Source organism: Camellia sinensis, chromosome 12 (assembly GCF_055761805.1).
Source record: "Camellia sinensis isolate YWXY chromosome 12, ASM5576180v1, whole genome shotgun sequence".
NCBI classification, from domain to species: Eukaryota; Viridiplantae; Streptophyta; class Magnoliopsida; order Ericales; family Theaceae; genus Camellia; species Camellia sinensis.
The window spans coordinates 121,274,268-121,301,978 of NC_138972.1; the positions used below are offsets into that span (position 1 = coordinate 121,274,268).

Genomic DNA, 27,711 nt, shown 5'->3' on the forward strand with positions numbered 1-27,711 from the left:
TGTAGAGGGGGCACCAATTAATTATAATCTCAAAACTTGGTCTTGATCATTAGTATTACAGTCCATAATCTGAGGTCGTAGTCTTAGATCTGCAGGAAGGTCTACTAAGGATGATCTAAATAAGTGCACTTTTTGACTTTTTATGAGATATGGGTTGGATTTGGGTTGGGTTTGAAGTGATGTGTTAGAGAGGTGATGTGACTTAAATAAGATGATGTGACTTAAATAGAATAGTGACTTTTTAACTTTTTTGAAACTTGCCAAACCAGCCCTAAGTTAATTTATATGGGACTTTGTTTTGGCGGAAAAATAATTATAATCTTCTTCTTAAGGAAGAGATGATTCTAACTTTGATTTTCTTTTGAAATATTTCTCCATGACTGTTTTAAAAAATAAAAATCAAAATAAAAATTCATAATCAAAATCACAAACCCCCACAAATCAAAATCTCCAATTTTAATATAAATCAAAAAATTTAAATTTAGCACAAATCACAACAAAGAAAATTTCTAATATACTAATATTATAACAAATGAAAGTCCCTAATTTAAATAACAAATACTATAAATTAATATTTTTAATTGTAGAACAAATCAAATCCCTAATTTTAGCACAAACAACAACAAATCAAAATCCCTTACTTTTAATATAAATCACCACCAATTAAGATTCATAATTTTAACATATCAAAATCTCTTATTTTAACGTAAATAATAACAAATTAAAATTTTTTACAAATCAAAACTTAACAAATAACTATAAATTGATACTCATAATTTTTATTTAAAAATAAAAAATTATAAATAAAGTTACTTGTAAACAATGAAGAGAAGATAACAAGGTTATAGTGTGATCCCAAATCTGTATTGTGTGATCCTAATCTGGTGAATTGTGAGTTGATAAATTACAAAGTAACAAAGAGAGATAAATATATATATATATATATATATTGCTGCCGTTTTTCCATGAATCAAAAAAAAAAATAATTGAATTGAATTGAAGGTTTGTCAGTGTGTTTGGAAATTTGGTGCATGTGTGCATGTGTTCAAGTGGGCTGCTATGTATTATGTGGCACTGCGTGTAAGCTCAAACAAAACCAAAAAAAAAAAAATTTGCAAAGTTAGGGGGGGCACGTGACCCCCCCCGGCCCCCACATCCCTCCGCCTCTGTTGGCAGTCGTGGTCTAAACTGATGGACAACAGGCATGGGCCAATCGGCATAAGTTACAATGAATCGACGGGTTTGATGCAAACATCTGACGACTGGTGGGCGCATTACGAAAATGTAACATTTCCAGTGACTTTTACTTACGTTCAACATGATACTGATGCATGTATTAGAACGGCAGTGCTAGAGGCCTTGAATTCTAGGCCTCGCATTTGGCTTGCCCCTGCTTTTATTTTTTATTTTTTTGGAAATTGTGGCTGTGTTAATTACTTTTTTTTTGTAGTTTTTTTAAAAAAAATTTAAGAGTGGCTACGTGTTGTGCCAAAAAATTCGACATTTCGCACCAACTCATCGTACAAAATTATATGAAATTAAGAAAACGAAAACCAACAATCTAACTGATCAGTCAATTTCATCGCTCAACTAGTCCAACCTAATTGACTGATCAATTAGGCTGCTGGTTAAAATTTGTTAATTTCATCTAATTTTATACGATGAGTTGGTGCGGGATGTCTAATTATTTGGCACACCCCTACACATAACTACCTTAAAAAAAACAACCAACCAACACAAGCCAACAAATAAAATTTAATTACATTAAAAAAAAAAAAAACCAATACAGCCCAACAAATAGAAGAAAAACAAAACAACTCAGCCTATGTGGTTTAATAAAGTGAGTGAGTTGGGTTGAACTGGTTGAGTGCTAAAATTTTTTATCACCCAATCAGTCGAACCCAACTCACTCACCTTATCAAACTATACAAGTTCAGTTAGTGCGTGATGTCTAGTTTTGCAGTATACTTCTTCACAGAACCATTTTTGCAAAAAGAAAAGAAAGGCAATTTTTTTTTTTAAAAAAAAAAGACCAGACTAACACAGCCACAAAAAAAAAAAAAAATTACAATGGTATTTGCGGCCTCAAGCATTATTGATATTAGAAGCATTATTCTTGTTTCCTATTACTATTTAGGATTAGGTCTAAAATTGCTATATATATATATATATCTATTAGATGTACATATTGTATTGACACACAATTGAATATACATAGAACATTCAACGAAATGTAGCTTAGGAGAATATTCAAATCAAACCTAACTAGAAAAACAAATCAGGAAGAGACAACTGAGTAGGATCAAAAACTATTTCATGATAGCATTGCTTACCCACATAAGCTTTGTTCCACCTATGATTCTACGTAAATAATGAAACATTTGTAGCAATTCAAGGAGTTTTGATCATACCCACAGTGTTTTCAACTTTTTAAGTGCCACTAAAATGCAATCCTGTGGAGAATCAAACACTAAACCCTAGAACACAACTACGTCGACCATGGTGCCCAAAGTCTAAATTATGTTTGAAGACATCAAGTTGGAGACATGTTCTTCGAGATGTTTTTTGGCATCCTGTCTTCCCACATTCACAAATTCCAAGTTTTTCTGGTGGCAACTCATCCTCTTCCTGCATTGCCTTGTTATATTTAATAGCAAGGTTTAGCATCTCGTGAACAGTCTGCTTATTGGTCTTGGAATGGGTATCAAATCGTTGTAGACTTGAACAACCTGCTGTAAATATTTTGATTGAGTTAAAATGAAAATAGTAGAATGTTGGGTTTGGATTATCATTCTAGTAGGGGGTACGTTGGGTTAGAATACTATGGTAGAACGGTTAGTATGAAGATCCTCCCTGCTGGGATTCATATGGGTCAGCTTGAATCTATCAAGTCCTTTCCCCACACATTGAAGAAAGTTTGCGAATTGAAGGAAAGCTTTGAGGGGTAAATTGTGGTGTTGGGTGTGGATGATATGGATACGTTTAAGGGTATTAGTTTGAAGTTCTCAGCATTGGGATATCTCTTAGAAGAACACCCTGAACAAAAATGACAATGACAACCTCTCAATGACAATTACATCACAAATCAAAACTATATAATGTTGAACACAATATTTGTTACTTAAAATGATGTCACTTTCATGAATTAATTGGATGACAAAAAATTTAATTTAACTCTCTTGACCTTAACTTTTCCAACAATGCTACGTGCACGAAAAATAAATAAATAAATAAATAAATCAATATGTATCTCAATTTTATGTTGAATTTAGTTCCTTCTACATGTAGAATCTACGTCATACCTTGATATTTCTCCATGTATTTCTTTCTATACATGTAGGATCACTCTTAACTTCTCAGGCTATGATCTTCTAACTTTATGATTTGAATTTTCAATATATTTCAAAACCTACTGATGAGACCCAACATCTTTTTATCTTTAAAATTTTCAATTTCTCTATTGAAAAACATTCACAGTTCTTAATTTATGTCTCCAAATATTCATACCTTCACATTCGTATGTAATTCAATGACTATAAATATTACGAGACATGAGAATATAAAATTTGAGGGCTAAACTTGCCCCCCAACCGCTAATGTATAATTTCAAATATTGAATAAGATGAACAAAAGCAACTGTTGTACTATCAACTTTCCAAACACCAATTCAAACATTGCAGAGTCCATAATTGACTTAAAAAAATTTGTTTTACTAATTTTTAGAAAGATCTTAGGAAGCAAAGTTGACTGATCATGTTTGAAAAACTATTTCATAGAAAGTTCTGAAGCAGTTAGCATAAATAAAAATCAAAATAGCTACTTTTTCTCCTCCTTCCCCCCCCCATGAATCTTGTTTTGATTTTTTGAGAAAAAAATATTTTGAAAATGAAACAAACAAGCTGTTGTCATTTTACATTAATTTCAAACTTAGGAAGTTGAATTATGTACCTGTTGAATTATGTTACAAACAGGCTGATGTCATTTTTTCCCTGGTTGACAAGAATGCAATCAAGTTCAAAACGAAACCATTGGAGCACATGGAACTCCTGCGAAGGGTGTATGAAGGCGCTAGGGCAACCAAAAAATATGCATGGACACCAGGTGCAGCGTTCGAACCTATTGCAATCGATGACGGTACTTCGCCGATGGATGAAGAAGATTGCGAGGACAGTAGTGGTTTGCCCCCTTTCTAGCCTACCACGCAGCGTGATGACACTGTCCACCAACCTATTGCGCCAGAGGATGACACGCCGACGACCGTACACGCTACATCATCGGCAATTAACGCTGACGACACACCAACAAGTGGCGAGAGCAAACGCAAATTTATTCACACAACACTCCCATAACGAAAAAAAGGGCAGAGTGAGGAAGCTTCACTGTTGGCGAGTAGCATGGAAAACCTTGCATCTTCAGTTAAATTACAACAACGAAAAGTCCGCGTGCGTCATGATTACAGAGATTCGACACAGGACCTCATTGACAAGTGTATGAGAAGGTTGTACTCGCTGGAAGGACTAGATTCGCAAGACCCGCTAATTGTTTTTGGTTTGATGGTACTGGACAACTCGGCAAATCAAGCCATAATGGTGCGAATTCTGACAAACGAGACTGTCATTAGCTGGCTGCGAATGAAGAAGTCCCAAAGTATGGGTTGCCCATCAGCAGCAAACTCCGGAATGGATGGTGGCTGGTTCTGAGACTGTCCAGCAATTCTGTCATGTTGGAACTTGTTTGTGTGTTTTTTTTTTTTTTCCTTTCGAACAAACAGTGTGCCATTTTTTCTTCCTTCACAAAAACTGTGACATTGTGCATGGAATTTTAAGACTTTATCTATCGCTTGGTTTGTTTGATGATGTTGATGTTATTATCAAGTACATGCTTGCAGCTGTTTTGGTGAAACAGGTTGTCTAAATTATTGAGTTGCTATTTGTGTGATTTGTATTATGGAACAGCTGTGCATTATGGAACAGCTGCAGATTTTTCAATTTGTGTATCTTTGGCCACTTGAAACATGTACTTGATTTGGTGAAACATGTTATCTAAATTCTCGAGTTGCATAATTTTGTGTATTTCGCATTATGGAATATCTGTGCATTATGAAACAGCTGTGTATCCTCAAATTTGTGTATCTTTGGCCACTTGGAACATGTACTTGATTTGGTGAAACAGGTTATTCTTGAGTTGCAATTAGTGTATTTTGCATTATGGAACAACTGTGCATTATGGAACAACTGTGTATTTTGCAATTTGTCTATCTTTGGCCACTTGAAACAGGTGTGTAGCTTGTATTATCTCATGCATATAATTTATATTAGCAATTGGATTAATGAATTACATGCAACAAGGATGCTTTTCTGAAACAGCTGTGTATCTCATGCCTGTATCTTTAATGAATTATATTAGCAATTTGTGCATGAAATTCTGGAACAGCTGTGATTAATGAATTCACAGCTGTGTATTTTGTATTATCTGATGCCTATAATTCTGGTATGCATCTTTAGGTGTTGTGAGTGAGTAGTAGACATTCATATACTTCATGATTTTCTGCCTCAATTTTATTTGTGGAGGACTGCTGGTTATAGCCCAGGATTGGGCTGTGGAGGACAAATGGTACAGGTTATAAATACAGAAACTATTAAAGTGTGGCAATTGGTAGTTTGTCTTCTAGTTAGGGGATGGTTTGATGTGTCAAATAAAGTACATACTAGCCTTAGAGAGATGGATGTAGGTGTTGCAGATTGCCTTGAGAGAACCGAGCATGCTGCACATTTCATTATGGGAATCTTGACCTGTGTTACTACTTTTTTCAATGAATGCTTTGTCAGTGAATACTTTTTTCATCATGCATACTTTCAACAGGTTTGTACATATTCCTGTAGATTTTTGAATTATGATAGAAGATTTGTTAAATTTTTTAAATCCATTTCACATCATTTTTAGCTAACAAAAAAATATTGTGTGCCAAACTCCTCTGTTTTGTTTAGCATTTTTGGTTGTGATTTTTTTCGTTTTTATCTTTTATTATTTTTTATTTTCCACATTTGCAACAGAGCTAAAATTTTTTAAAAAGTTTGATATAATTTTAAAAAAAAGATCATTAAAGATTAAAAAAAAAAAAAAGACAACAGAAAAACTGGAGTTGGCCACACTGTTGGAGTCTTGCAGATTTTTTCAATGATCATTACAAATAAATATTATTATATGTACTTATTTTTAAAAAATTACTAAAACGGTTAAAATTGTAAAATTTATTAGGAAACCCATTGTCGTGTTGATCGTACACTTTCCTTTGATTCCCTATTTTCGCAGTTTAAAATTTTCCTTCTTGCCATAACCTTTGTTTTCAAGCATAACTTTGTTCCCAATTAGTGTTAATTTTTTATACAATTTTTGTTTTTCCGTTACACTGTCTTACTGTTTTTGTAAATTCATGTCATGTGTGTCTACCAATTTAAAAACTTGACTATAAAAAATGAACAAAAGGTAGCTAACACAAAAATTACGCATGGGAACAAAATAGAATTTTTTGAACACTGTTTTTAAAAAATTATACCAAAACAAGGTGTCTTTTATTTTTTTGGATGCACAACATACACTTTCTTGAACACAAATAAATTTTTTGGGTGAACCAAAAAAGAGGGAATCATAGACGTAGGCCCCTCCGTCCTTGTCCCAACTATCACAAGCAAGTGAACTTTTTCAAATGCAGGAAAGTGTACCCACCACCACCAAAGCTCATCTCTCCTTGTATCATGGATATGTCTATATAATCATATGTTGACAGTGTGGTTCTCTCGCACACTCCCTCTCCCTTAAACTCTTTCATTTTCCATAGTTTTTGCAGAAGCTGTGTGCTTACATTTGTACATAGCACCCATTTTATTTTTGCATATTTTGCGTTCCATTTTTTAGAAATGGCGAATGACGCTGGTCATAGTCACATCGTGTAAAGTATTACATCCCGGGAAGCTGTCGGTGAAATTGCGCGGGAAATGGTGGTCGAAACTGATCACAACTTGATAGAGGCATGGAATAGTGCAGCTATATATTATTACAACCATTATCACAAAGTCCCTCGAAATACATCAATACTTTCGGGACGTTTATGGATGTATGAATTGTTTAACGGGCACCAAGGCTAGTTTGAAGATGCTGTCAGTATGTCCAAACCAGTGTTCTTGTTGTTATGCGACACGCTTCATAGTTTTGGATTGACACTGCCACAGCGAGAGTATGGCTTTCCGCTGGAAGAGAAGGTAGCCATTTTCATTTGTGCATTGCAGGGAATGGATTGGAAAGATTTGCAAGAACGGTTCCAACACTCGAAGGAGACTTTGTCACGCAATTTCCATGAGGTTTTGCAAGCTATGATACCGTTCACATCGGTTCATAGTAGGAGTCTTACGCCCGAGCAAGTGCAACAAGGGGGCCACCCACATTTACAATCGCAATGGCGGTACCGGCCATTCAAGGTGACAATTTCCATAAAATTTTAAATATCACAGTGGCGACATATACCCTAAATTTTGTATTTATACTTTCTGAATAATGGTGTGTTGCGTAGGACTGCATCGGTGCACTAGACGGCATGCACGTGATGGCTCGTGTCTCGCATGGAGTACGCCACTTCGTACTATGGCCGAAAAGGCGTGTCAACACAGAATATACTGGCCGTATGCGACTTTGATTTGTGCTTCACCTTTGTGTCAGCCGGTTGGGACGGGAGCATGCACGATAGCAGGGTGTTACACTACGTGACAACCGAGCCTAAACATCGCTTCCCGCACCCCATACCTGGTAAAAATTTTAAACATTAACAAAGTAGTATAATTTTAAAATAATAGAAGACAAATTACGACATCATACTTGCTCTTGAACACAAAAATCTGTCTAAATTACTCTTTACAGTTGATAATTGATTTTAAAAAAAAATTAAAATTAAAAAAATTGTGATAATGCGAACATGTCCACATGATACTGCGAACATACACAATATCATTTTAAAAAAAAAATTGTAAATAAACAAATTTATGAAATAAATTAATTTGAAAAATTTCTACGTCGAAACAAAATATTTAAAACTACTATTTACAAAAAACAGAAATGTAATTCAAAATTGTTGTATTTGACAAGACAATGTATTGACAAAAAAAGTATTTCAAAACAAAATTGGAAAACAAAATAATTAGTAATACAATAATAGCAAATTTATTTTTTTGGAAAAAAAAACAAAAAAAAAAACTGAATGGCCACTTGTATTTATTTCACCCAAAATTGTAGGTGGAAAATCAGTATATGAAAATCAAAATTAATTGAAAAACAATTACTTGCAAGAAAAATGATTTGAAACAAAAAATCGACTTGAAAAAAAATTATTTGTTACTAACAATCTAAAATGTCAGTTTAAAAACAATATAAACTTATGATTTGACATTACGATTTTTCCTAAAATTATTGTAGGTGACAACCATTTATAAACCAAAAAAACTCTTTTCGAACGATGTCTTATTGGCAGTAATTTTGAGTTTTGTAGTTATAAACTGCAAAGTGACAACCAAATGGTCACCAACTAGGCAATAGTGAATAACATCTCTGTTCGTTGCAGGAAAATACTATTTGGTGGATAGCGGCTATAGCAACAAGACAAGGTACCTAGCCCCATACAAGGGGTATAGGTATCACCAAAATGCCTATCGGAATCGAACACCACAGAATGAGTTCGAACTGTTCAATAAGGTACATTCGTCATTGCGTAGTTGTATTGAGCGGACATTCGGTGCGTGGAAGTTGAGGTGGGGGGCATTGCAGAATATTCAGAAGTTGAGTTTCTCTAATCAAGTGACCTTTGTATGTGCGTCAATGGCATTACATAACTTCATATTCTGACACAGTGAAATTGATGAGGTCACGCTGGCTATCCCAAACAGCACCGAATACGTGGCCCTCGAAATGCTCGACCACGATGAATACACACGGGTTGCCGATGTGATTGAGGAAGGGGACTCCGACCCCGCAATGGCAGCTGTAAGAGGGAACATTACGTACCAACTAAGACGGCAACTGAACACGAATATTTGAAACATTAATGTTGGTTAAATTTATAATGTGTGTAACTGAGATTCAAATTTATATTATCATATCTTCTTAAAAAATGTTTGGTTTTAATATTCTGATGTGTTCGGTAAATTACATTGTGAACGAATTTTATTTGAACAAGAAGTATGTCTAATCATTAACATATAAAATACATGAAGAATGAATGTCCAATAATTGTGTGATTCTTTTTAAAGATTTTTCTACAAATTTTACTTAGAAAGTGACTATATAATATAAATTTAACCTGATGTAGTGTGACACGTATTTACAATAAATTTAATTTATATAAAAAAAATTCTAAATCGATAATATTATTTTTAATTTTAATCATTTAGAGTAAATAAATTTGGACAGTGGGTCACCACAGCCATTAAGGTGCTTGTGATAGCAATTCATCCACCTGGTTGATGGCAACCTCTTTGGCAACCTAACCACCGCAGAGTAAACAACCTAACCACTAAAAAAAATAAAAAAAAAACCTAACCATTGATTTTTGTGAAATCGATATATTTAAAGCAAAAATTTATACACACTATTCATACAAATTTTTAATTGAGGATGTTTCTTACATGTATGGTTCCATTTTTATGTGAAAATTTTTATATACATGTAGAATTTTTTTTTTGTACATGTTACATTGCTTAAGATAGAAATTTAAAAAAATTATTATGAAAAAAGTGACGAATGATTCAAATTTAATATTTACATCATGAGATTCAAATCTAAAAGGAAAAGGAAAAGAAAAATTCTACATAAAAACAAAAAAGAAAAAGAATGAATAAAAACAATAATTTTTAAAAGGAAAAGAATCAAAAAAAAAAAATGACTAAGGAAAAAAGAAAGAAAAAATTACCCATAAATCCTATCCTGGAAAAAGTTAAACCATTTAGTCCTATAATTTTTTTTGTATACCATTTAGTCCTAATGTATTGCCAGATTTTTTAGGGTGTGATTTGATTCATTTATTTTTACATCAATACCCTTTTGAGGGTGTGATTTCTCTCTCTCACTGTGCAACTATTCATCAATGGCGAAAGAGAGAGAAGATGTTTGTTAGAGGCCGACTTCAAGCAATTTGAGTAGCACTGTGGAGTCTTTCAGTGGGCCCAAGCTGCCGCAGACAGCGGTTGCTCCGCCGTCTGTGTCCCGACAAGCGCCTCTTCGAGAGGTGTGCAAGCATCTCGGAAAGAGCCGATCAGCTGCGTCGGCCGTCGGAATCATACCGCCGGTAGCTTCCAGAAGAGACGATTCGCTTCTCGAACAACATGATGGGATCCAGAGCGCCATTCTTCACTGCAAGAGATCATATAACTCATCCAGATCCAGAGGTAAATAGGACTAGTCATATTCAATTTACACATTAAATCCTCAATTATTAATTAATTCAAATCTTAATCTGTTTCTCTTGAATTTTGGTTCGCAAATTTCTCACGAACCGTAAGCAAACCTTGCCACGAGATCTCAGTTATCAATCCATCTAGAAATTCCACAGAGGAAATGGGAGTCTGAAGAACAATGTTTTGATGTTCAATTAGGCCCTGATGTTTTGATGTTTGATAGTGGAGATGTTCAATGTTTGAAGAACAATGTTTGATGTTCGATTAGGCCCTGAAATTCAATTTTTTTTGTTGATGTTGTTGGACCGGAATGTTTGATGTTCATATGTTGATGATTAATGTCAATGATGTTTGAAGTTTGATGATGTTTTGTTAATGTTTGATGTTGTTGATGTTTTTGTTTGATGTATATGTCCTCTACGGTTAATTTCCAAAATTCAAATTTTTTGTTGACCTTATTGGACCGGAATGTTTGATGTTCACATGCTGATGATTAATGTTGTGATGTTTGATGATGTTTTTTTAAAGTTTGATGTTGTTGATGCTTTTTGATGATGTTTGATGTTGTTGATGTGTTTGGAGGGAAAACAAACATCTACAGAGTTTTGGGCATTTCAGTCAATATCACGTTGGGGTTTTCCTCATTTACTCTTACTATAAAGCGCAAAACATAGTGTAACACTGGTTATTTTATCATTAATATTAGCTTGGGACTAATTGGATCATAAGATAAACTATAGGACCAAATGAGTCATAAGATAAAAATTTGAGATTTATTGGTGCATCGCCCTTAAAAATATTCAAAAAATGAAAAAATTAAAGAAATCGTAACATATTTAAATATTAAAATATTTAAAATCATAATAAAATTAAAATATTGATTTGAATTGAGTTTTGAATTATGTGATTGGTCATGAATTTTAAAAAGTAATGATTATATTTTGAATTGAATTTTAAAAAATAAATGCAGAATTATGATTTAAAAATTCAAAACAAACACCACACTTAAATTAATGGATGAAAGTATAATTTGAGAGACCTACCAAACGAGTCTCAGTTTTCAAAAAAAAACTTTCAAACCAAACACACTGTAACCTCACCTACAGGCTACAACAACAATAGCCGCGAACAACACGACGAACCTCTGTCTCTCTCTTCTGTGTTTGTTGTTTGTGTGTGCGTAAACAGTGTATATTGCGAAGCAATCAAAGTCGAATCGACTACAGACGAAAGCTAAACGTGCGGTGGCAATGAGCGTAGACAGGACTCAGGGATGCTGCGTTACAATCCGTACTCTTTCTCCACTATCCTCACTCTCCAGATGCGTTTACTCTTCTTCAGGTCCTCAATTTTCTCTCTCTTAATCTTCATATTCATGTATATACTTACTGGCTTATATGTATATGTATTGTTGCTTTTGTGTTTACGAGTGTGTATAAATGTTGATAAATCTCGCGATCTGCGAGGTTGATGTTTTGATTGATTCGAAATCTGCACGAATGTCAAAAATGTTTTTTCGTTTTTGAGATGATCGATTTTATGTTTTGATGCCGGTTACAGTATGTTCTGTTGTGATTGATTCGATTCGGCATTCGTAAATTCACTTCGAAGCTTCAACCCTCTCTATATATACACGCAAATATATGTACGTGTGATTTTTGCTTCGAGGCTTGTTTTCAATCCAAAGGTTTCGGAGATTAGGTTGATTTTTCACTGCAATCAAACGGTTTCAAAATTTTACTTGAATTTATGTGTTGTTTTTTATTTTTTTATTTTTAATTAATTTATTATTATTATTATTGATTAAAAATCGAATAAATTCGTTACCTTTTGTGCTTTTGCTAGGTTTTACTTTTATCTGAGCAATTTTGGATCGCTTCATATTTAGTCTTTTTTTCTTTTTCTTTTTTTAAATTATAAAAAAATAGAATAAATTCGTTATGTTTTGTGCTTTTGCTAGGTTTTACTTTATCTGAGCAATATTGGATTGCCTTCATATTTAGCTAGTTTTTTTTATTTTTTTTATTATTAAAAAATAGAATAAATTTGTTACGTTTTGTGCTTTTTCTAGGTTTTAATTTATCTGAGCAATTTTGGATTGCCTTCATATTTAGCTAGTCTAGGTGTTTGTCATGATCTCTTTAACAAAAATCTTTATTACTGTTTCTATTTAATTTAATGCAGATGTAACTGAAGTTATTTTCTCTAAATTAAAATTGGAAAAAAGGACAGTTTTGAGAGCAAGATGAGGAGTGTTTTCAGTTGAGTTCATGATTCCACCAAATTCAAAGCGTTTTTTTGGTGGTTACAATTTACTAATGTGTTAGTATCTCTATATCAGGTAGTCATTTTTAGGTAATTTGATATGGTTGCGTTGAAATCCCACCTAATAAAGCTGGACTTAGATGTCCTTACAATGGAAAGCCTTTTTTTAGCGTTTGTTTTTGTAATTGTGAGAATTCAATTCCTACAGCTACTATCTTTACCGTACGGTACTGTGTTACAATTCTATCATGATCATTTAAGCTAACTATTAGTAAATACAATACAATTATTATGACATGTACATATTTACAGAAAAATTTTATTCTCCTAACCTGTGGGAGGACAATAGTGGTTGGACTACACATCCCAACCTAACTCACACAGCAGGAGTGTGAAAACGGCGAATCTTAAAAAAACTTTGACAGTAGGAGCAGCTCTAGAGCGTAATAACAAAACAAAAAATACAACCAACAAAACTTGCAATTCATGAAAAAGTAGAGATTACATAAAAATTAAACAATTTTTTTGGCTACTAAATTATGAAGGCAAGAATATGTTAATAAAAGGAAAGTGTGTCTTTCATTTATTTCTTAAATTTATAACGGAAGCTGTCAAACAATTTTTAGTAGCTGTAATTTATTAGAAGGCAAATGAGAAATATTAAATTTGTAGATCACAAAAATTGAATCTGTGGATTTGGAAAAATGAGAGCTAGAATTCATGAAGGTTTCACTCTTAGAGCATCAATTCTGTGACTTAGATCCCAACATAAATTCATCCTTGAGAACTTCAATCGAGTCGAAATTGGTTATTTCACTTTTTCCTAAAAGAACTAAACTTTTCTGCAAAGCAAGTAGTTGCACTAAAGTAGCTTCGTATCCTTTTAACTTTTTCTTTTCCCCCCTTTTTTACTGGATTACTTTCTTGTATGACACTTCAAACGGACAAGTCAATGATTATTTGTCTCGCCACCAAATTAATCTTGCCTGCCATGATGTCATTTTGATGAAAGGTGTACCAGCATGGTTATCAGAATCCCGATCCGGATCTTACGATTCTACGATCTTACGATCCATTTGAGTACAATCGATCCGGATCGTGTAAAAAACTCCTTATAGGTAGGATCTTTCGATCCTGGTAGTGGGATCTTATAGGATCGTGGAATCCCGATCCGAATCCGATCCTATTCGATCCAATTTACAAGCCTTGTTTTGTATTATATGACATATTTTGTTGTAAATTTTATGTTTGTTGTTTAAATACCAATTTATGTTGTCAAAATAAATAATAAAAATTAAGTAGTATTGAATCAAATAGACTAAGAAAAACAAATTAGGAAACAAACATTCAAATATTGCGGTAATTTAAGAAAATTAAATAGTCGGAAAAACAAACTTAGCTTTAGCAGAGTCTAAGAAGCGTAAGATGATTGCAACTTTATCCCAATTTCTGGAGAAATTATTTTTGTGACTCGAATCCGCTCCACCAGGGATGCTAACGACAAACCTTATCATTTGACTAAGCTACTCTTTTGAGTTCTTAATCTATTTTCATATCCAATTTTGTTAAATATTTTTTTTCACTTTTTATGCATTATTGTACATTGTAAAGTATTTTGTTATAGAATTCTTCTTCTTCTTCTTCTTCACCTTCTTTTTTGATAAAATACAGAACTTTTACCATCGAGTTTTCTATTGCATAATATTATATGTACATTTTACATGGAGTATTATATTTTTCACAATATCTTCACTTCTTTTTAATAAAATATAGGTTCATTTTGTGTATACTTTATAAGAAATATTTATTTAAATTAAATTATTATGTAATTTGTCTTTTTCGGTAGGATCTTACGATCCTCGATCCGATTCTACGATCCGATCCTATAAATACCTCCAACGATCCAATGTAGGATCCCGATTTTAACAACCTTGTGTACCAGGCCCTTCATCACCATTTTTTGCTAGTGGTCCTCACCACTTTTGATGTGCCAGACCAGAAAATGGATTAATGATTTTTCCACTAAAATCTGCTTCACCCATTGTATAATGATGCATTCTGTGGGCTATATTCATTTTTTCCTGAGTGTTGCACAAAAGGTCATGAAATTGATCAAGTAATGATAATTACTTATTAGGTAGTCAGCTGATTTAGAATCCTAGGCTAAAGGCAGAAGTCAACTTGTTGGTTGCAGATGATGCAACTTTTGGGTCACCAACTCGGATGGGGAAAGGCCTCACTTGTGTTTGCTTCAAGAGCAGGGGAACTTATGAAAGAATTTGCATCAATTTGACACCCCTACAGGTGAGCATCAATGATCTCTAAGGATTAAAGTGAGGAAAGAGGAAAGGCCCATGGAAATTTTCCTTTTGGTTTCCTACCATTAATTGGCTCTTTATTTGTGTATTGAAGAACTTACTATCTTCGTACTATATGATAAAAAATGTGATATGGAAACCTTTATTTTTTTCTTTTTAATCACATAAGCATGTGGTGTGGGTTTTAACCACTTAGAGCTTGTAGCTCTAAGTAGGTCATCTAAAAGAAGAATTATTTAGATTTACTGATTTATCTATACTATTATATATGTGAGCACTGGACTTGGTGTCCAAGTGTTTGGTGATTTCTTCTTCTGTCACGTGTCTTTTATTTTCTAATTAAAAAAAAAAATTTGATAAACAAGACTCGAACCTTAGACCTTGAATTTGTCAAATAAGATTAGTACTTGACTAGCACACAACATTTAGTAAATATTTTATTTTATATTAATTTATTTGAATTGCATGCGCATTGTGTGTGCCATCCGCTAGTGTCATTATATGATTCTTTTTGTGTCTTTCTTGTCTAATCACATAAAGCATGTGGCATTGCGTTTAAACCTATGTAGCACGGACACGTCTCCTAAGGCAATGTTTAGGTGTCGGACACGTGTCGGACACGGACACGGACACGGACACGCGGAGAACACGTGTCCGACACTCTACCGAACGTGTCCCTTTTTTTTTTTGAATTTTTGCAACCGGACATTCGTTTGGACACTGTTGGACACGCTATGGACACATTATGGACAGAGAGGGAGAGAAATCCTAACCTGTTGCAGACAGAGAGAGAAAGAGAGGATGAAGAACCTGTTGAAATGGAGCCCTAGATCAGGTATGTTCTTCGATTCTTCAAATCTTTTCTTCGATCTTCTTCTTTTCTTCTGTTTTTCTTCATTTTTCTTCTTCTTTCTTCATTTCGTCTGCGTCGTTTGTGTCGTCTTCATCGTCTCCCTCTCTACTCTCTCTCTGTCTCGCTATGGTGTTTCGGTGCCCTCGTTTGACCATTGATCGCTGTATACATTATATACTAATAATATATATACATATATATATTTATATACTAATAATATGTATACATTATATACTATAGTATATATATTATATACTGGATATATATATTTGAACAAACATCCTTTTTTTTTTTTTTTTTTCTTTTCCTTTTTTCTATTTTTTAGATATTATTATTTGTTTAAATAAATTATTTTTATTTATAAGAAAATTTTAATTTGTGAATAATATTTGATATTAAAATAAATAAATAATATATATATATATTTTTTAATTTTACATATAATAAATAAATAAAATTATATATATTGAACGTGTCCCTAGCGTATCGTGTCTCCTATTTTTTGAAAATTTGCGTTTTCCCGTGTCCGTGTCCGTGTCGTGTCCCGTGTCCGTGTCCGTGCATCATGGGTTTAAACCATGTAAGCTTGTAGCTGTAAGCAGTTATCTCAATTAAGAACTATACCAGATTTAGTGGTTTCAGTCATTGTCTAATAATCTGATTCTCTTACTTTCTTGCTTTCTTTGTTTTTTTGTTTTTTTGTTTTTGTGTTTTTTTTTGTTTTTGTATTTTTTGAAAGAAATCATTTCAAGGCATTCCTATTTGCATCTCTTCAAAAATTCTAATGTTAAAATTTGTAAAACACCTTCTCGAAAAGAATTTATTTGTGATGTTAGGGATTTAGGCCTTTCTGCATAAATTTGTCCTCTTAATTCTGTTAATGTTTGCCATATCTGATAAAATATATGCAGGAAGAGAGACTCAGAAGGTTGAAGCATCGGATGAAGGTTAACTTTGATGCTTCCAGAGTAGAACATCAGGTGTGTTTTCCACTGCCAAATTAGTTTATAACCTTGTATTTAGTACTAGACTCATCGTGGAGTGACAACAACATGGATCATCAAAAGCAAAGATTTATTATTTGACCATATCCAGACAGAAAATAGGACACTGTTATAGAAGAAAGGCTAGGGCTCAAACATTGTAAATTTTAACCTTCCAATGTTCTTTTCGAATTTTGCTTTGTTTGACTTACTTTCAAGATTTACACGATCACAGGAAGGTTTGAAAGCTCTATGGTCTGCCACATACCCTGGTCAGGAGCTCCATGGCTTAGTATCAGATCAATGGAAAGAAATGGCTTGGCAGGGCGAAGATCCATCAACCAATTTCAGGTTGCCCTTTTGTTTTGCATGTTTTGTTATGCTGTTTTATCATCAACTTTTTTGTTTTCATTGTTTGATGTGAACAGTTTTTATATGTTGAACAGAGGAGCGGGATTCATTTCGTTGGAGAACTTATTGTTTTTTGCCAAGACATTTTCAGTAAGATCCGAGTTTGGCGGGACAGACTTTTTCTTAATGATAAAACTACCTATTTGAGATCTTTTGCAACCATGCAACATACTTTGAAAAACATATTATGCTTTGTTTAAGTTTTCGTTTTCGTTTAATTTGCTGCAGACATCTTTCCAGTGTCTATTAAAAAAGCAAGGAGGGAAGCGAGCTGCGTGGGAGTATCCATTTGCTGTTGCTGGTGTAAATATCACATTCATGATCATGCAAATGCTTGATCTAGATGCCAGTAAGGAGAAAAATATTTCTTATTCCGAGTGTAAAATATTTGATCAAGTCACACACACACACACACACACACACATACACACACAAAATGCAAGAAGATTCTTGTAACCCTTTAGTCTCCTCTATGTGTCTTGAGGTGACAGATGAATCCAAACATCTCCTTTTCTTTTTGCATGTTTTTTTGGGTGCTCTGCTAATTCAAGTGATTGCAATACTTGCAGCAAAACCCAGGACGTTTGTCAGAACCGTTTTCTTGCAGATGTTGTCAGGTAAGGGGCTGCAACTGAATCCTAACCACTGTTTCAAATCATAAAATTAATTTTGGAAGATCTTTATCTGCTACTGATCAAACATGTTAAGAGACAGTTTGAGGCTTGTTTTGGTGTAAAACATTGGGCCTGTTTGGTTGTGTTTTCATTTTGTAATTTTTCATTTAATTTTGTCTTTTTTTTTTTCCGCGCCTGTTTTTTTCAAAAAAAAAAAAATGATGAATAGTTTGAAAACAGTCAACCTTTTCGTATTATTTTCAATTTATGTGCTAGAACATATTTCAAAAATAATAAAAAAAAACTGTTTGATGTTTCCCAAAAAATTAGTTGTTTTTCGAAAGGCTAGCCCAACCCAGAAGTTCACACATACTCAGCAGATTTAATTTTGTGTGTTTTGAAATTAATTAGAATTTTCTTTATGCATTTTCAGAAAATGAGTGGGCATTTGACTTGCTTTATTGTGTGGCTTTTGTGGTTATGGACAAGCAATGGCTGGAAAAAAATGCCACATACATGCAGTTCAATGTAACCTCTGTTTTGTGTGCGCGTGTGTATGTGTTGTTTGTTTTCTCTTTTTCCTGATGGGTACTAGTTAGAATTGAGTAAATCATGAAATATTATTTTCCATAGGATGTTTTGAAATCGACTCGGGCTCAGCTTGAGAAGGAACTTCTAATGGACGATGTCCTACGGATCGAAGACATGCCCTCTTATACCCTGCTCTTTTAAACCGTGGCCAATCCAAAGCATTGCAGGCCAGGGATGTCTCAAATTGAATATATCTTTATTATAGGAGCTCTTACCGTCTTCCACATGACACAACCGTCCAATTGGTTTATTCTTTCATACACCTCTTTCGACTCCTTTCTCTGCAACAGTTTTTTAATCTTTTAACAATGGTGAGTACTGGGAAAGTACGAGGACATTTAATAAGGTAATCTTTTTGTCTTTCTTCTTCTGTATATGAGAAACTTTGATGAGATGAGTAGTCTTTTTCTTTTGCTTTTGCTTTTGATTCTCTGATCAATTCAATGTTGGAAAAGCTTGGATGTAACTGGTATCAGAGGATTGAAGTTAAATCGTTAGGCAAATCTGTTTCAGATTTTTCTATTTAAGAAATCCATTTGTTTATTGTTGGTTTTCTATTTATCATGTTTTGTTTTGTTTTTGTTTTTGTTTTTGTTTTTTTTTCTAGGGACTTTATTTTTTCCTTTCATAGTTTAATCAATTTTTTTTTAAAAATGTATCTAAAACATAAATTATTTGTAAAAAAAAAATCACTAAAGATGACAATTAAAAACCAGCACTTTTTTATGTTTTTCTTTTGTGATTTTTTCTCCCTGTTTTTCATAAGGAAAAAATGCACTAATAGGTGTGTTTGGTAACGTTTACATTTTCAGTTTATATTTATAAAAATTTTATAAATTGGTTTTTGTTTATTTTTAGAAAAACATAAACTACAAACGCGTTTGGTAATTGACAAAATGTTTAAAAAAAATTTAAAATATAAAAGAGAGAAATGGCAAGTGGTGGCAAGTGGCGGCGGAAGACGGTGGTGGAAAGTGGTGACGGTGGGTGGTGGGTAGCTGGTGGCGGTGGGTGGTGGCAGGTGGGTGGTGGTGGTGGGTGGGTGGGTGGGTGACGGTGGCGGGTGGTAGCGAGTGGGTGGTGGTGGTGGCGGTGGTGGTGGCGGCGAGAGGTTGGTGGTAGTGGCAGGTGGGTAGCAGATAACAGGTGGTGGGGGTGGTAGCGGGTGGGTGGCAGTGGTGGGTGGGTGACGGTGGCGGGTGGTGGTAGTGGTGATGGGTGGTTGGTGGTGGCGGCAAGTGGGTGGCGGGTGGGTGGTGGTGGCGGGTAGGTGGCGGGTGGTGGTGGTAGGTGGGTGGGTGACGGTGGCGGGTGGCGGGTGGTGGGTGGTTGCGAGTGGGTGGCGGGTGGTGGTGGCGGGTGGTAGTGGCAGGTAGGTGGCGGATGGCGGGTGGGGGGTGGTGGTGGTGGTGGGTGGGTGGGTGGGTGACGGTGGCGGGTGGTGGGTGGTAGCGAGTGGGTGGTGGTGGTGGTGGGTAGTGGTGGCAGGTAGGTGGCGGATGGCGGATGGTGGGTGGGTGACGGTGGCGGGTGGTAGCGAGTGGGTGGTGGTGGTGGTGGGTAGTGGTGGCAGGTAGGTGGCGGATGGCGGGTGGGTGGTAGGTGGGTGGGTGACGGTGGCAGGTGGTAGCAAGTGGGTGGTTGTGGCGGTGGTGGTGGTAGGTGGTGGTGGCAAGTGGGTGGCGGATGGCGGGTGGCAAGTGGTGGTGGTGGTAGTGGTAGTGGGTGGCAGTGGTGGTGGGTGGGCGGGTGGTAGGTGGTAGCCAGTGGGTGGTGGGTGGTGGTGGCAGGTGGGTGGCGGGTGGGTGGTGGCGGCGAGTGAGTGGTAGGTGGGTGGTGGCTGGTGGTGGCAGGTGGTGGCTAGTGATGGCAGGTGGGTGGTGAGTGGTAGAGGCAGGTGGTGGTGGTGGGGGGTGGATGGTAGGTGATGGTGTCGAAAGACGGTGGTGGAAAATGGTGGCGGGTGGTGGCCAGTTTTGGGTGATAAAAAAAAAAAAAACTCAAAACTCAAAATGGAAACACATTTTTTGTGTTTTAATTTTTTGGCCAAATTTATAAACTGAGACCACTGATTTATAAATCAAAAATTTTACCGAACAAGTTTTTATTTGAGTTTTTAAAATTTTTATAAATATAAACAGAAAACTGAAAACGTAAACGGCACCTAAAAGATTTGTGTCATTTTGGGCTTTTAAATTTTAATTTTATTAATTTTGTTCTGAATGTTTTCAATTTGAGTCAAATTAGTTCAATTCTAACCGGTCATTTTAATTGTTAATAGAATCATTATAAATTTCAATTATGATTCTTGAAATTTATTTTTTGTCGTTTGGCTCTTAATTAAAGCATCACTTTTGTCAATTTTGATCCTCAATATTGTAAAGTTATGTTTCATTTTTTTATTCAAAATTCAGAATTAAAGTGATAAAATTAAAAAATTCAAATACCAAAATATTAGATCTTGCATATTTTAAAACAAAAGGGACCTTCATTGTGTAGATCTCACACTCATGTGAGATATTTGGTAAAATTTTTGATAAATTTTTTAAAATCGTTAATATTACTCATTTTAAAAACATGTGTTTCTTATTTTTGTTTTCACAACTTCTGAGCATACCAAACCTTCCCCCCCCCCCCCTCCCGTTTTCCAAAATATATATATATATATATATATCCAAAAAGTTTTATAAATAAAAACAAGAAATTATTACTCTTTCAAACACCAACTAATTAACTCGGCCCCAGAGCAGACTTATTTTTATTTTTTTAAATTTTTTTTTAAACTAGTAAAATCTCTGAAGTTACAACGATACAAGGAAACATCAAGCAGCAACAGCTCCTTCAAAGGTGTAGGAGGAGACCTAATCCAGCCCGAGGGAAGGGCACCACGCAATTTGCTTCTCTGGCCAGAGCAGACCTTTCAACCCTTAAAAACGTGGCCAGCTGTATTCAAGTCTGTAACAAATAAAAATAAAAAGAAAAAGAAAAAGAAAATTATACACCATGTGAGACATTTGGTCATTTATTTGATAACAAAATCATAAAAAAACCTGCACGGCTAATCTGCTCTACACGAAGAAATACTTCATACATAATCTCACACCACCGGCTCAAAAAGTACAGAATGGCAAGGAATGTTCTCATAATTGATTTTTTCCCCACAATAAATGTTTAGATTCAAGTCGTTCATTTTATAAGATGTTCTGTGTATATTATTCATATATATATATATATATATATTTTTAGATTGATCCAATAATTATAATATTTTTATTTTATCGCGTTTGTTTCCAAACAAAAGAATCATAAGCGTGTTTTTAAAAACAAACAATTTATTTTTTTAGAGACAACCTATATAAACTAAAAAAAGCTAGAATTATCAAATTGCCTAAATTTTTTTCAAGGATCACATAAATGGATAGCCCTACAAAACAAATGGTTCAAATTATTGAAACGGCACCAATGGGACCTACGGTGGTCAATTTCAACACTGCAAAGCCTTTGTATTCAACACTGCAAAATCATTTTAAATGTTAATCAAATCCCAGAGTCTTTGAAACTACAACTCCGTAGGATGATATATTTCAGTATTTCATTACAACTCAATTGCCTTGAAGCTATGTTCATATTTTTCAAAGTCAACTCTTGGCATGAAAATCATATTCTCATCCCCTCAACAACTCCACCACAAAACACACACAATCCACCACCCCCAACCCCCTAATGATGACTCTAATGCGGCTATCCTTTCTCTTCGTGGTCCTGGCAATCTCATCTGCAGGTAAAGTTCTCATAGCCTATTGTTCAGTCTCCACAAATTAACTCACTAACACACAAAATCTTCTTCGACAGATATGCCGCAGAATCCAGACTTCGAATCGCCACCAACCAACATAACTGCAAACGCCACGTCCCCATTTTTGCTTCTAACCGAAGCAAACACCATCCCAGGCTGGTCATTCAATGGCACGGTCTGGTACGTAACTTCAGGTCTCAACATTTCATTGCCAGGGAATGGCCATGCTGTGCAGTTGGGCCAGGGTGGCATGATCAACCAGACTTTTAGTGCTAACGGAAATTACAATGACAATGTCCTTACTTTCACCCTTGCTCCGGACAGCAAGGACTGCTCTAATAACTCCACCGCTGTAAATGTTTCGGCTCCTGTGAGATCTAAGGTCGTTTTCCTAGAAGGGCATTTTGGGAAGGATATGTGGGAAAGCCATGCTTGCTACTTGGGAAGCTGGGGTGATGAAAGGGAGAAAATCAACCTTGAGATTCAAAGGGCATCAATCAGCACAGACTCCAACCTCACTTGTGACCCCATAGTGGACACATTTCTTATCACAAGAATCGGTATGCCAATCAGATATGGGGGTACGTAATCTTCAAATTCTATATGTGAAGATCTAATTTAGGCTGTAAACACAATAGGAGCCTCAAAACTAGATGAAATAATGATTGTGGCGAAATAAAAATGACACAACCAACACTAAGAAGCTTTAGCATGCTTGCTAGATGAATAAGGACTTCTATTTATTTTTCCAGACAATTTTCACAGAACAGCAATAAAGACAATACATAAAGCACCACAAACATGTCAACAAGAAATAGACTAACAAAAATTTAACATCATGTTAATAGAAGTTCAAAATTTTCAAATGTCTAGCATAATAGGAGTATCTTACAATTAACAGTTAAAACACAGGTGTGGAGTCTATGCCAGTAAAATTATCATTTAGAAATATTGAATCATAACCACTGTAGCAATCCATGATGTTTATAATCCCCACTTCTCTAACATTCAATTCAAATTAATAAATTTGTGTACTGTAGTTTCACATTTATCATTTTTCAATTTTTATTCCAAAACCATCAAACAATCAATAACCAGACCCAAGGATTGACTAGTTTATGATGATAGTAACACCTAGTTTTGAACTCCCAACCCAAGCATTGCCCTCCAATTGGTTCTTATAATTTTTTAAATTGACAGCTCAAAATTAAAATTTGAAGAAAAAGTTGTCTCAAGCACTGTCAGGCATTTTAAATCATAGATAGGCAAAGTTCCAGGTCCGAAGATTTCTATACATAGTCAACACTCGATTTAAAAAGGAAAATGTTTGGTAGCTCAAATTTTTGTGGCTCAAATGGCTCAAATCTGTCAAAACGACGTCGTTTTACACTCAAAATCTGTCAAAACGACGTCGTTTTGACAGATTTGAGCCATTTGAGCCACAAAAATTTGAGCTACCTAGCATTGTCGATTTAGAAAATGTCAAAATCAAAAAACAGTCAACTTGATATTTAGTCATTGCTAAACCTTCCAATACATATTTTGCAGACAACATGCTGGTGAATGGTGGGTTTGAAGTGGGCCCAGCATTTCTAAGTAATTCATCCCAGGGGATTCTACTACATGAAGAGCCAGATTCACTGCAATCTCCATTGCAACAGTGGTCTATTATAGGAACTGTTAAGTACATAGACTCTAAACACTACTCGGTGCCAGAAGGAAAAGCAGCAATAGAGCTAGTCTCCAGGGGGGCTCCATCGGGAATCTTTACTATCCCGGCCCTCACAAAGGGTTCAACATACAACTTGGAGTTCATGGTAGGAGATGCTAATGACTCGTGTGTGGGAGATTTAATAGTGTATGCTCAAATAGGAACGTCTACGGAAAATTTTACAATGCGAAGCAATGGCACTGGCTCAGCACAAAAGCAGTTTATCACGTTTAAGGCAGACTCGAGTGCAACTCCAATCAGTTTTGTAAGCTATAATGAGAGCCAAACAAGTGATCATGTGTTCTGTGGTCCTGTGATTGACAATGTCATCCTTCGCTCTTCCTATGCTTTGCAACAAAAATTGCAACTTCGTATTTCATTTTCAAGCTTGGTTCTCACCATAGTAATTCTATGGATGGGTGCTTAGTTTTGGTTTGTTCTTCTCACTGTTCCAACACTTCTATTGATTTTTAAAGGCAAAATTAATGAATAAATTCAATATTTGCATTGTTAAAATAACCTCATGTGCTTGAATGTCATAGAGATATTTTTTGATTCAATGGCAAAGAGATATGAGTGTTCTTTAAGGGCTCCATGAGTTGGGGTCCTCGTTGACTATCATTTTCATTAATGTTGAGCCCAAAAGCTAATAAACAACAATATTGCAACTTAAAATCTCCATATCAAAGCCAATATTGCACAATGGAAGCCAACATCTTATTATGCATATATGCAAGCAAGTCAACCAAACGTAAATCAAACCAAACTAAGCCTTATATCCCAATCAACTGAGTACGGCTATATGAATTGTTTTTCGATTTTTTTGCTGTATCATATTAGGATTCATGTTCATAAGGGAACTTACAGGGATTTTTACATGCTGGCTATCAACCTACTTAACTCACAACCCTCCATCTAGGCTTAGATAAAAGATTAAACGGTGAACATGACATAGGCGGAGTTCAAGTCAACAAAGTGACCTAGGCTAGACCTTAAAATATATCCACCACTTCAAACAGCAGAACACAAGTATTTTCTGTTTTCCTAGTCGAATACAAAATAAATCATCAACCTGCCATTCATATAGGGTTGATCGGTGAGAATAGCAAAGAATTCTCATAATCCACAAGAGTAATTTCTCCAGAATTCTGACAAATTGATCAATACTTTTTCAAGGAAAACTATCCAGTATTCAGCAATGATTTCAAAAAATGATTCAATACCTAGCATTAGCAACAGATGTTTTGCTAATTAAAATTGCTCTAAAGAGATATAAAGTGGAAAACGCAGGCTCGCACATCAAATGATTCATTATCAATCAATCGAACCAAACAAAAGCTTATTCGTCTTGAAGATTATCCCCAAAAACATATGCATATATAATACAGACGTGCTGAGCAATACGTAATACCTCAACTGTCACCATTGAACCAAAATGCAACGAAATTTCGAGAACCAAACCTTATCAGAAATGAATTAGGGCTTCAAATCATCAAATACTTGAATTCTAAGGCAAAGATGAAGATAAATCGTGTACTACATTGATGAGCAATTACATATCACCATTAAACCAAAATGCAACGAAAATTACGAGAATCAAACTTTACCAGAAATGAATTTGGGCTTCGAATAATCAGATACTTGAATTCAAAAGCAAAGATCAAGATAAATCGTGTACTGCATTGAGTACCTCAACTGTCACCATTGAATCAAAATGCAATGAAATTTCGAGAACCAAAGCTTATCAGAAATGACTTAGTGCTTCTAATCATCAGTAGATAAATCGAACGTGTCTAAGCAATGAGAGAGATTCAAGCTTTCATCAAGCACAGCAATGCCAGAGAGAAGATTCGAGAACCAAACCTTACCAGAAATGAATTAGGGCTTCGAATCATCATATACTTGAATTCAAACGCAAAAATTTAAGCAATGAAAGAGATTCAAGCTTCGAACAAACACAGAAAAGCCAGGGAGGGAGAGAGAGAGAGAGAGAGAGAGAGAGAGAGAGAGGGGGGGATGAAGCAGGTTTTGCTCTGGTGTGCTGGTCCAGCCGATGCTTTGAGTCAAATCGGGGTAAATATGTAAATTTAAGTTCGAAAACTGAGGGCAAAAGTGGCAGAAAAAAATTAATGCGAGGGCAAAAAGGCCAAAAAAATTCAGACCATTTCTCGATTTGTGCGTGTCATCCTTGCGCAGGGGCCATGCTAATCTTCTCTGTATCGTTCCAATTTTATCGGATGTCCCCGAAGGCACACAATGCACTCTCTCGCTTCTCTCTATCAAGTGCTTTGTGAATCTACGTTTAATCGATGTGGGACAAAGTGCTATACCAATTACGAGACTCCAAACGCGCCGCTGAGTATCTCAATATATCTCATCATTAATGGGTTGAGGTTGATTGTGGGCCGTTGATTTTCGTAAGACAAATAACGCTTTCATTTTTTGATTTTTTTTAATTATAAAATATTTTTTATTAGAATTTTCATGCAATTGACCTAGTAAAATTACTCAAATATTTTTAATATTAAAATAAAATTATTATACTACTCTTATTTTCATTCATCCATCACCAAATCCTTCTCTACACCATCACAATATTTTTTAACTTTTCTCGACGACACACAAAGGGCTTGTTTGGTTTGTGTTTGTAGAGTAATTTTTAAGATAAAAAGTACGAAAACTTATTTGATTTGCCTTTTTTCAAAAATGATTTTGAAAATTTGTTTTGGAAAGAGAGTTTTAAAAAAAATGATTGATTTGATGTGTGTGTGTGAGAGAGAGAGAGTGTGTGATTTTGGAAAGAAGCAAACCAAACAAAATTTTGAGATTTTTTTTGGAAAAATTTGTTTGGTTTGATTACTCTTGAAAATTTGTTTGTAGAGAATTTTTTCCAAAAAATTTTCCCAAAAACAAACCAAACAATGTTTTAGACAATAATGATGATAGTGTTGGTCGAGACAAAAAGAACAGTGCGATAGTTGGGCAAAATAGTGTTACTAGTTGAGAGAAAATAAAGAAGGAAGTGAGATAGAATAAAAATTAAAATAAAATGTTTTTTTTTTTCAAGATGGTGATAAAATGTTTAATTTAATGAAGGTTAATATATAGTAATTTTTGGGGAAAAAAATTATTGCTTATGTTATAAATTGTTAGTTTAACTTAACGGTTGATTGATAGAAAATATTACTTGTTATGTGATTGGAAACTTCATGGGATAGAGTTTAATTTCTCAAATGCAATGGAGTAATTTCTATTTTTATTATAATATACCTCAAGGGTGTATTTGTAATTTATTTATTAATATAGTTCTTTTATCAAATAAATAACGTATTTATTAAATTTTGGGAACTTTTTTTTATAAATCCTATTTCTAACAATTTTATATTATAAAACCCAAATCATTTTTTATTATTCCATTAGGTCCATTCATTGTAATAGGACGAAAGTACCCTTCCTCCACTTCTCCCGCGTCTACTCCATTCTGAAAACAAACCATTCATATTCCATCTATTTAATCCACAAAACACTGATTTTCCAAAGAAAATTTCATCGTCGGTCCCAAAAAACTCCTAAACTGGAACCCTAGATTCACATTGCCTCACCACCGTCGTCCTCCACCGTCCACTGTCGTCGGCCACTGCTATTCCACTTTATCTCACCGTTGTGAAGGTTTACATCAGAAAGAGGGTAGTTCGTTGTTCCATGTTTCTCATCGGTCGACTGAGTGTAGTCT

General features: G+C 34.9%; 2 protein-coding genes and 1 non-coding gene across 9 annotated transcripts; 2 read left to right on the forward strand and 1 right to left on the reverse strand.

The window, feature by feature from the left end:
* The first annotated feature begins 11,512 nt into the window (after positions 1-11,512).
* Positions 11,513-19,028, forward strand: LOC114312657 (uncharacterized). Of its 7 annotated transcripts, none has more exons than XM_082899729.1 (9): positions 11,513-11,777; positions 14,896-15,005; positions 16,784-16,852; positions 17,091-17,206; positions 17,302-17,356; positions 17,495-17,615; positions 17,836-17,883; positions 18,314-18,408; positions 18,514-19,028. In XM_082899729.1, the coding sequence occupies exons 1-9, from the start codon at positions 11,687-11,689 to the stop codon at positions 18,610-18,612; spliced, it is 804 nt and encodes a 267-aa protein (XP_082755855.1). In that variant the 5' UTR covers positions 11,513-11,686; the 3' UTR covers positions 18,613-19,028. The 7 variants fall into 7 exon arrangements, with proteins under 7 accessions (XP_082755855.1, XP_082755860.1, XP_082755856.1 ...); XM_082899734.1 differs by having other exon boundaries at positions 11,535-11,777; positions 17,495-17,569; XM_082899730.1 differs by having other exon boundaries at positions 11,535-11,777; positions 17,507-17,615.
* Positions 19,029-22,046: 3,018 nt separating this feature from the next.
* On the forward strand, positions 22,047-24,609 carry LOC114312685 (BIIDXI-like protein At5g11420). Its single transcript, XM_028258966.2, has 3 exons — positions 22,047-22,252; positions 22,324-22,848; positions 23,816-24,609. The coding sequence occupies exons 1-3, from the start codon at positions 22,195-22,197 to the stop codon at positions 24,403-24,405; spliced, it is 1,173 nt and encodes a 390-aa protein (XP_028114767.2). The 5' UTR covers positions 22,047-22,194; the 3' UTR covers positions 24,406-24,609.
* A 1,519-nt stretch (positions 24,610-26,128) lies between these two features.
* Positions 26,129-26,231, reverse strand: LOC114299134 (U6 spliceosomal RNA). Its single transcript, XR_003642229.2, has one exon. It is a non-coding gene; the product is annotated as a U6 spliceosomal RNA (small nuclear RNA).
* Between the last annotated feature and the right edge of the window lie 1,480 nt (positions 26,232-27,711).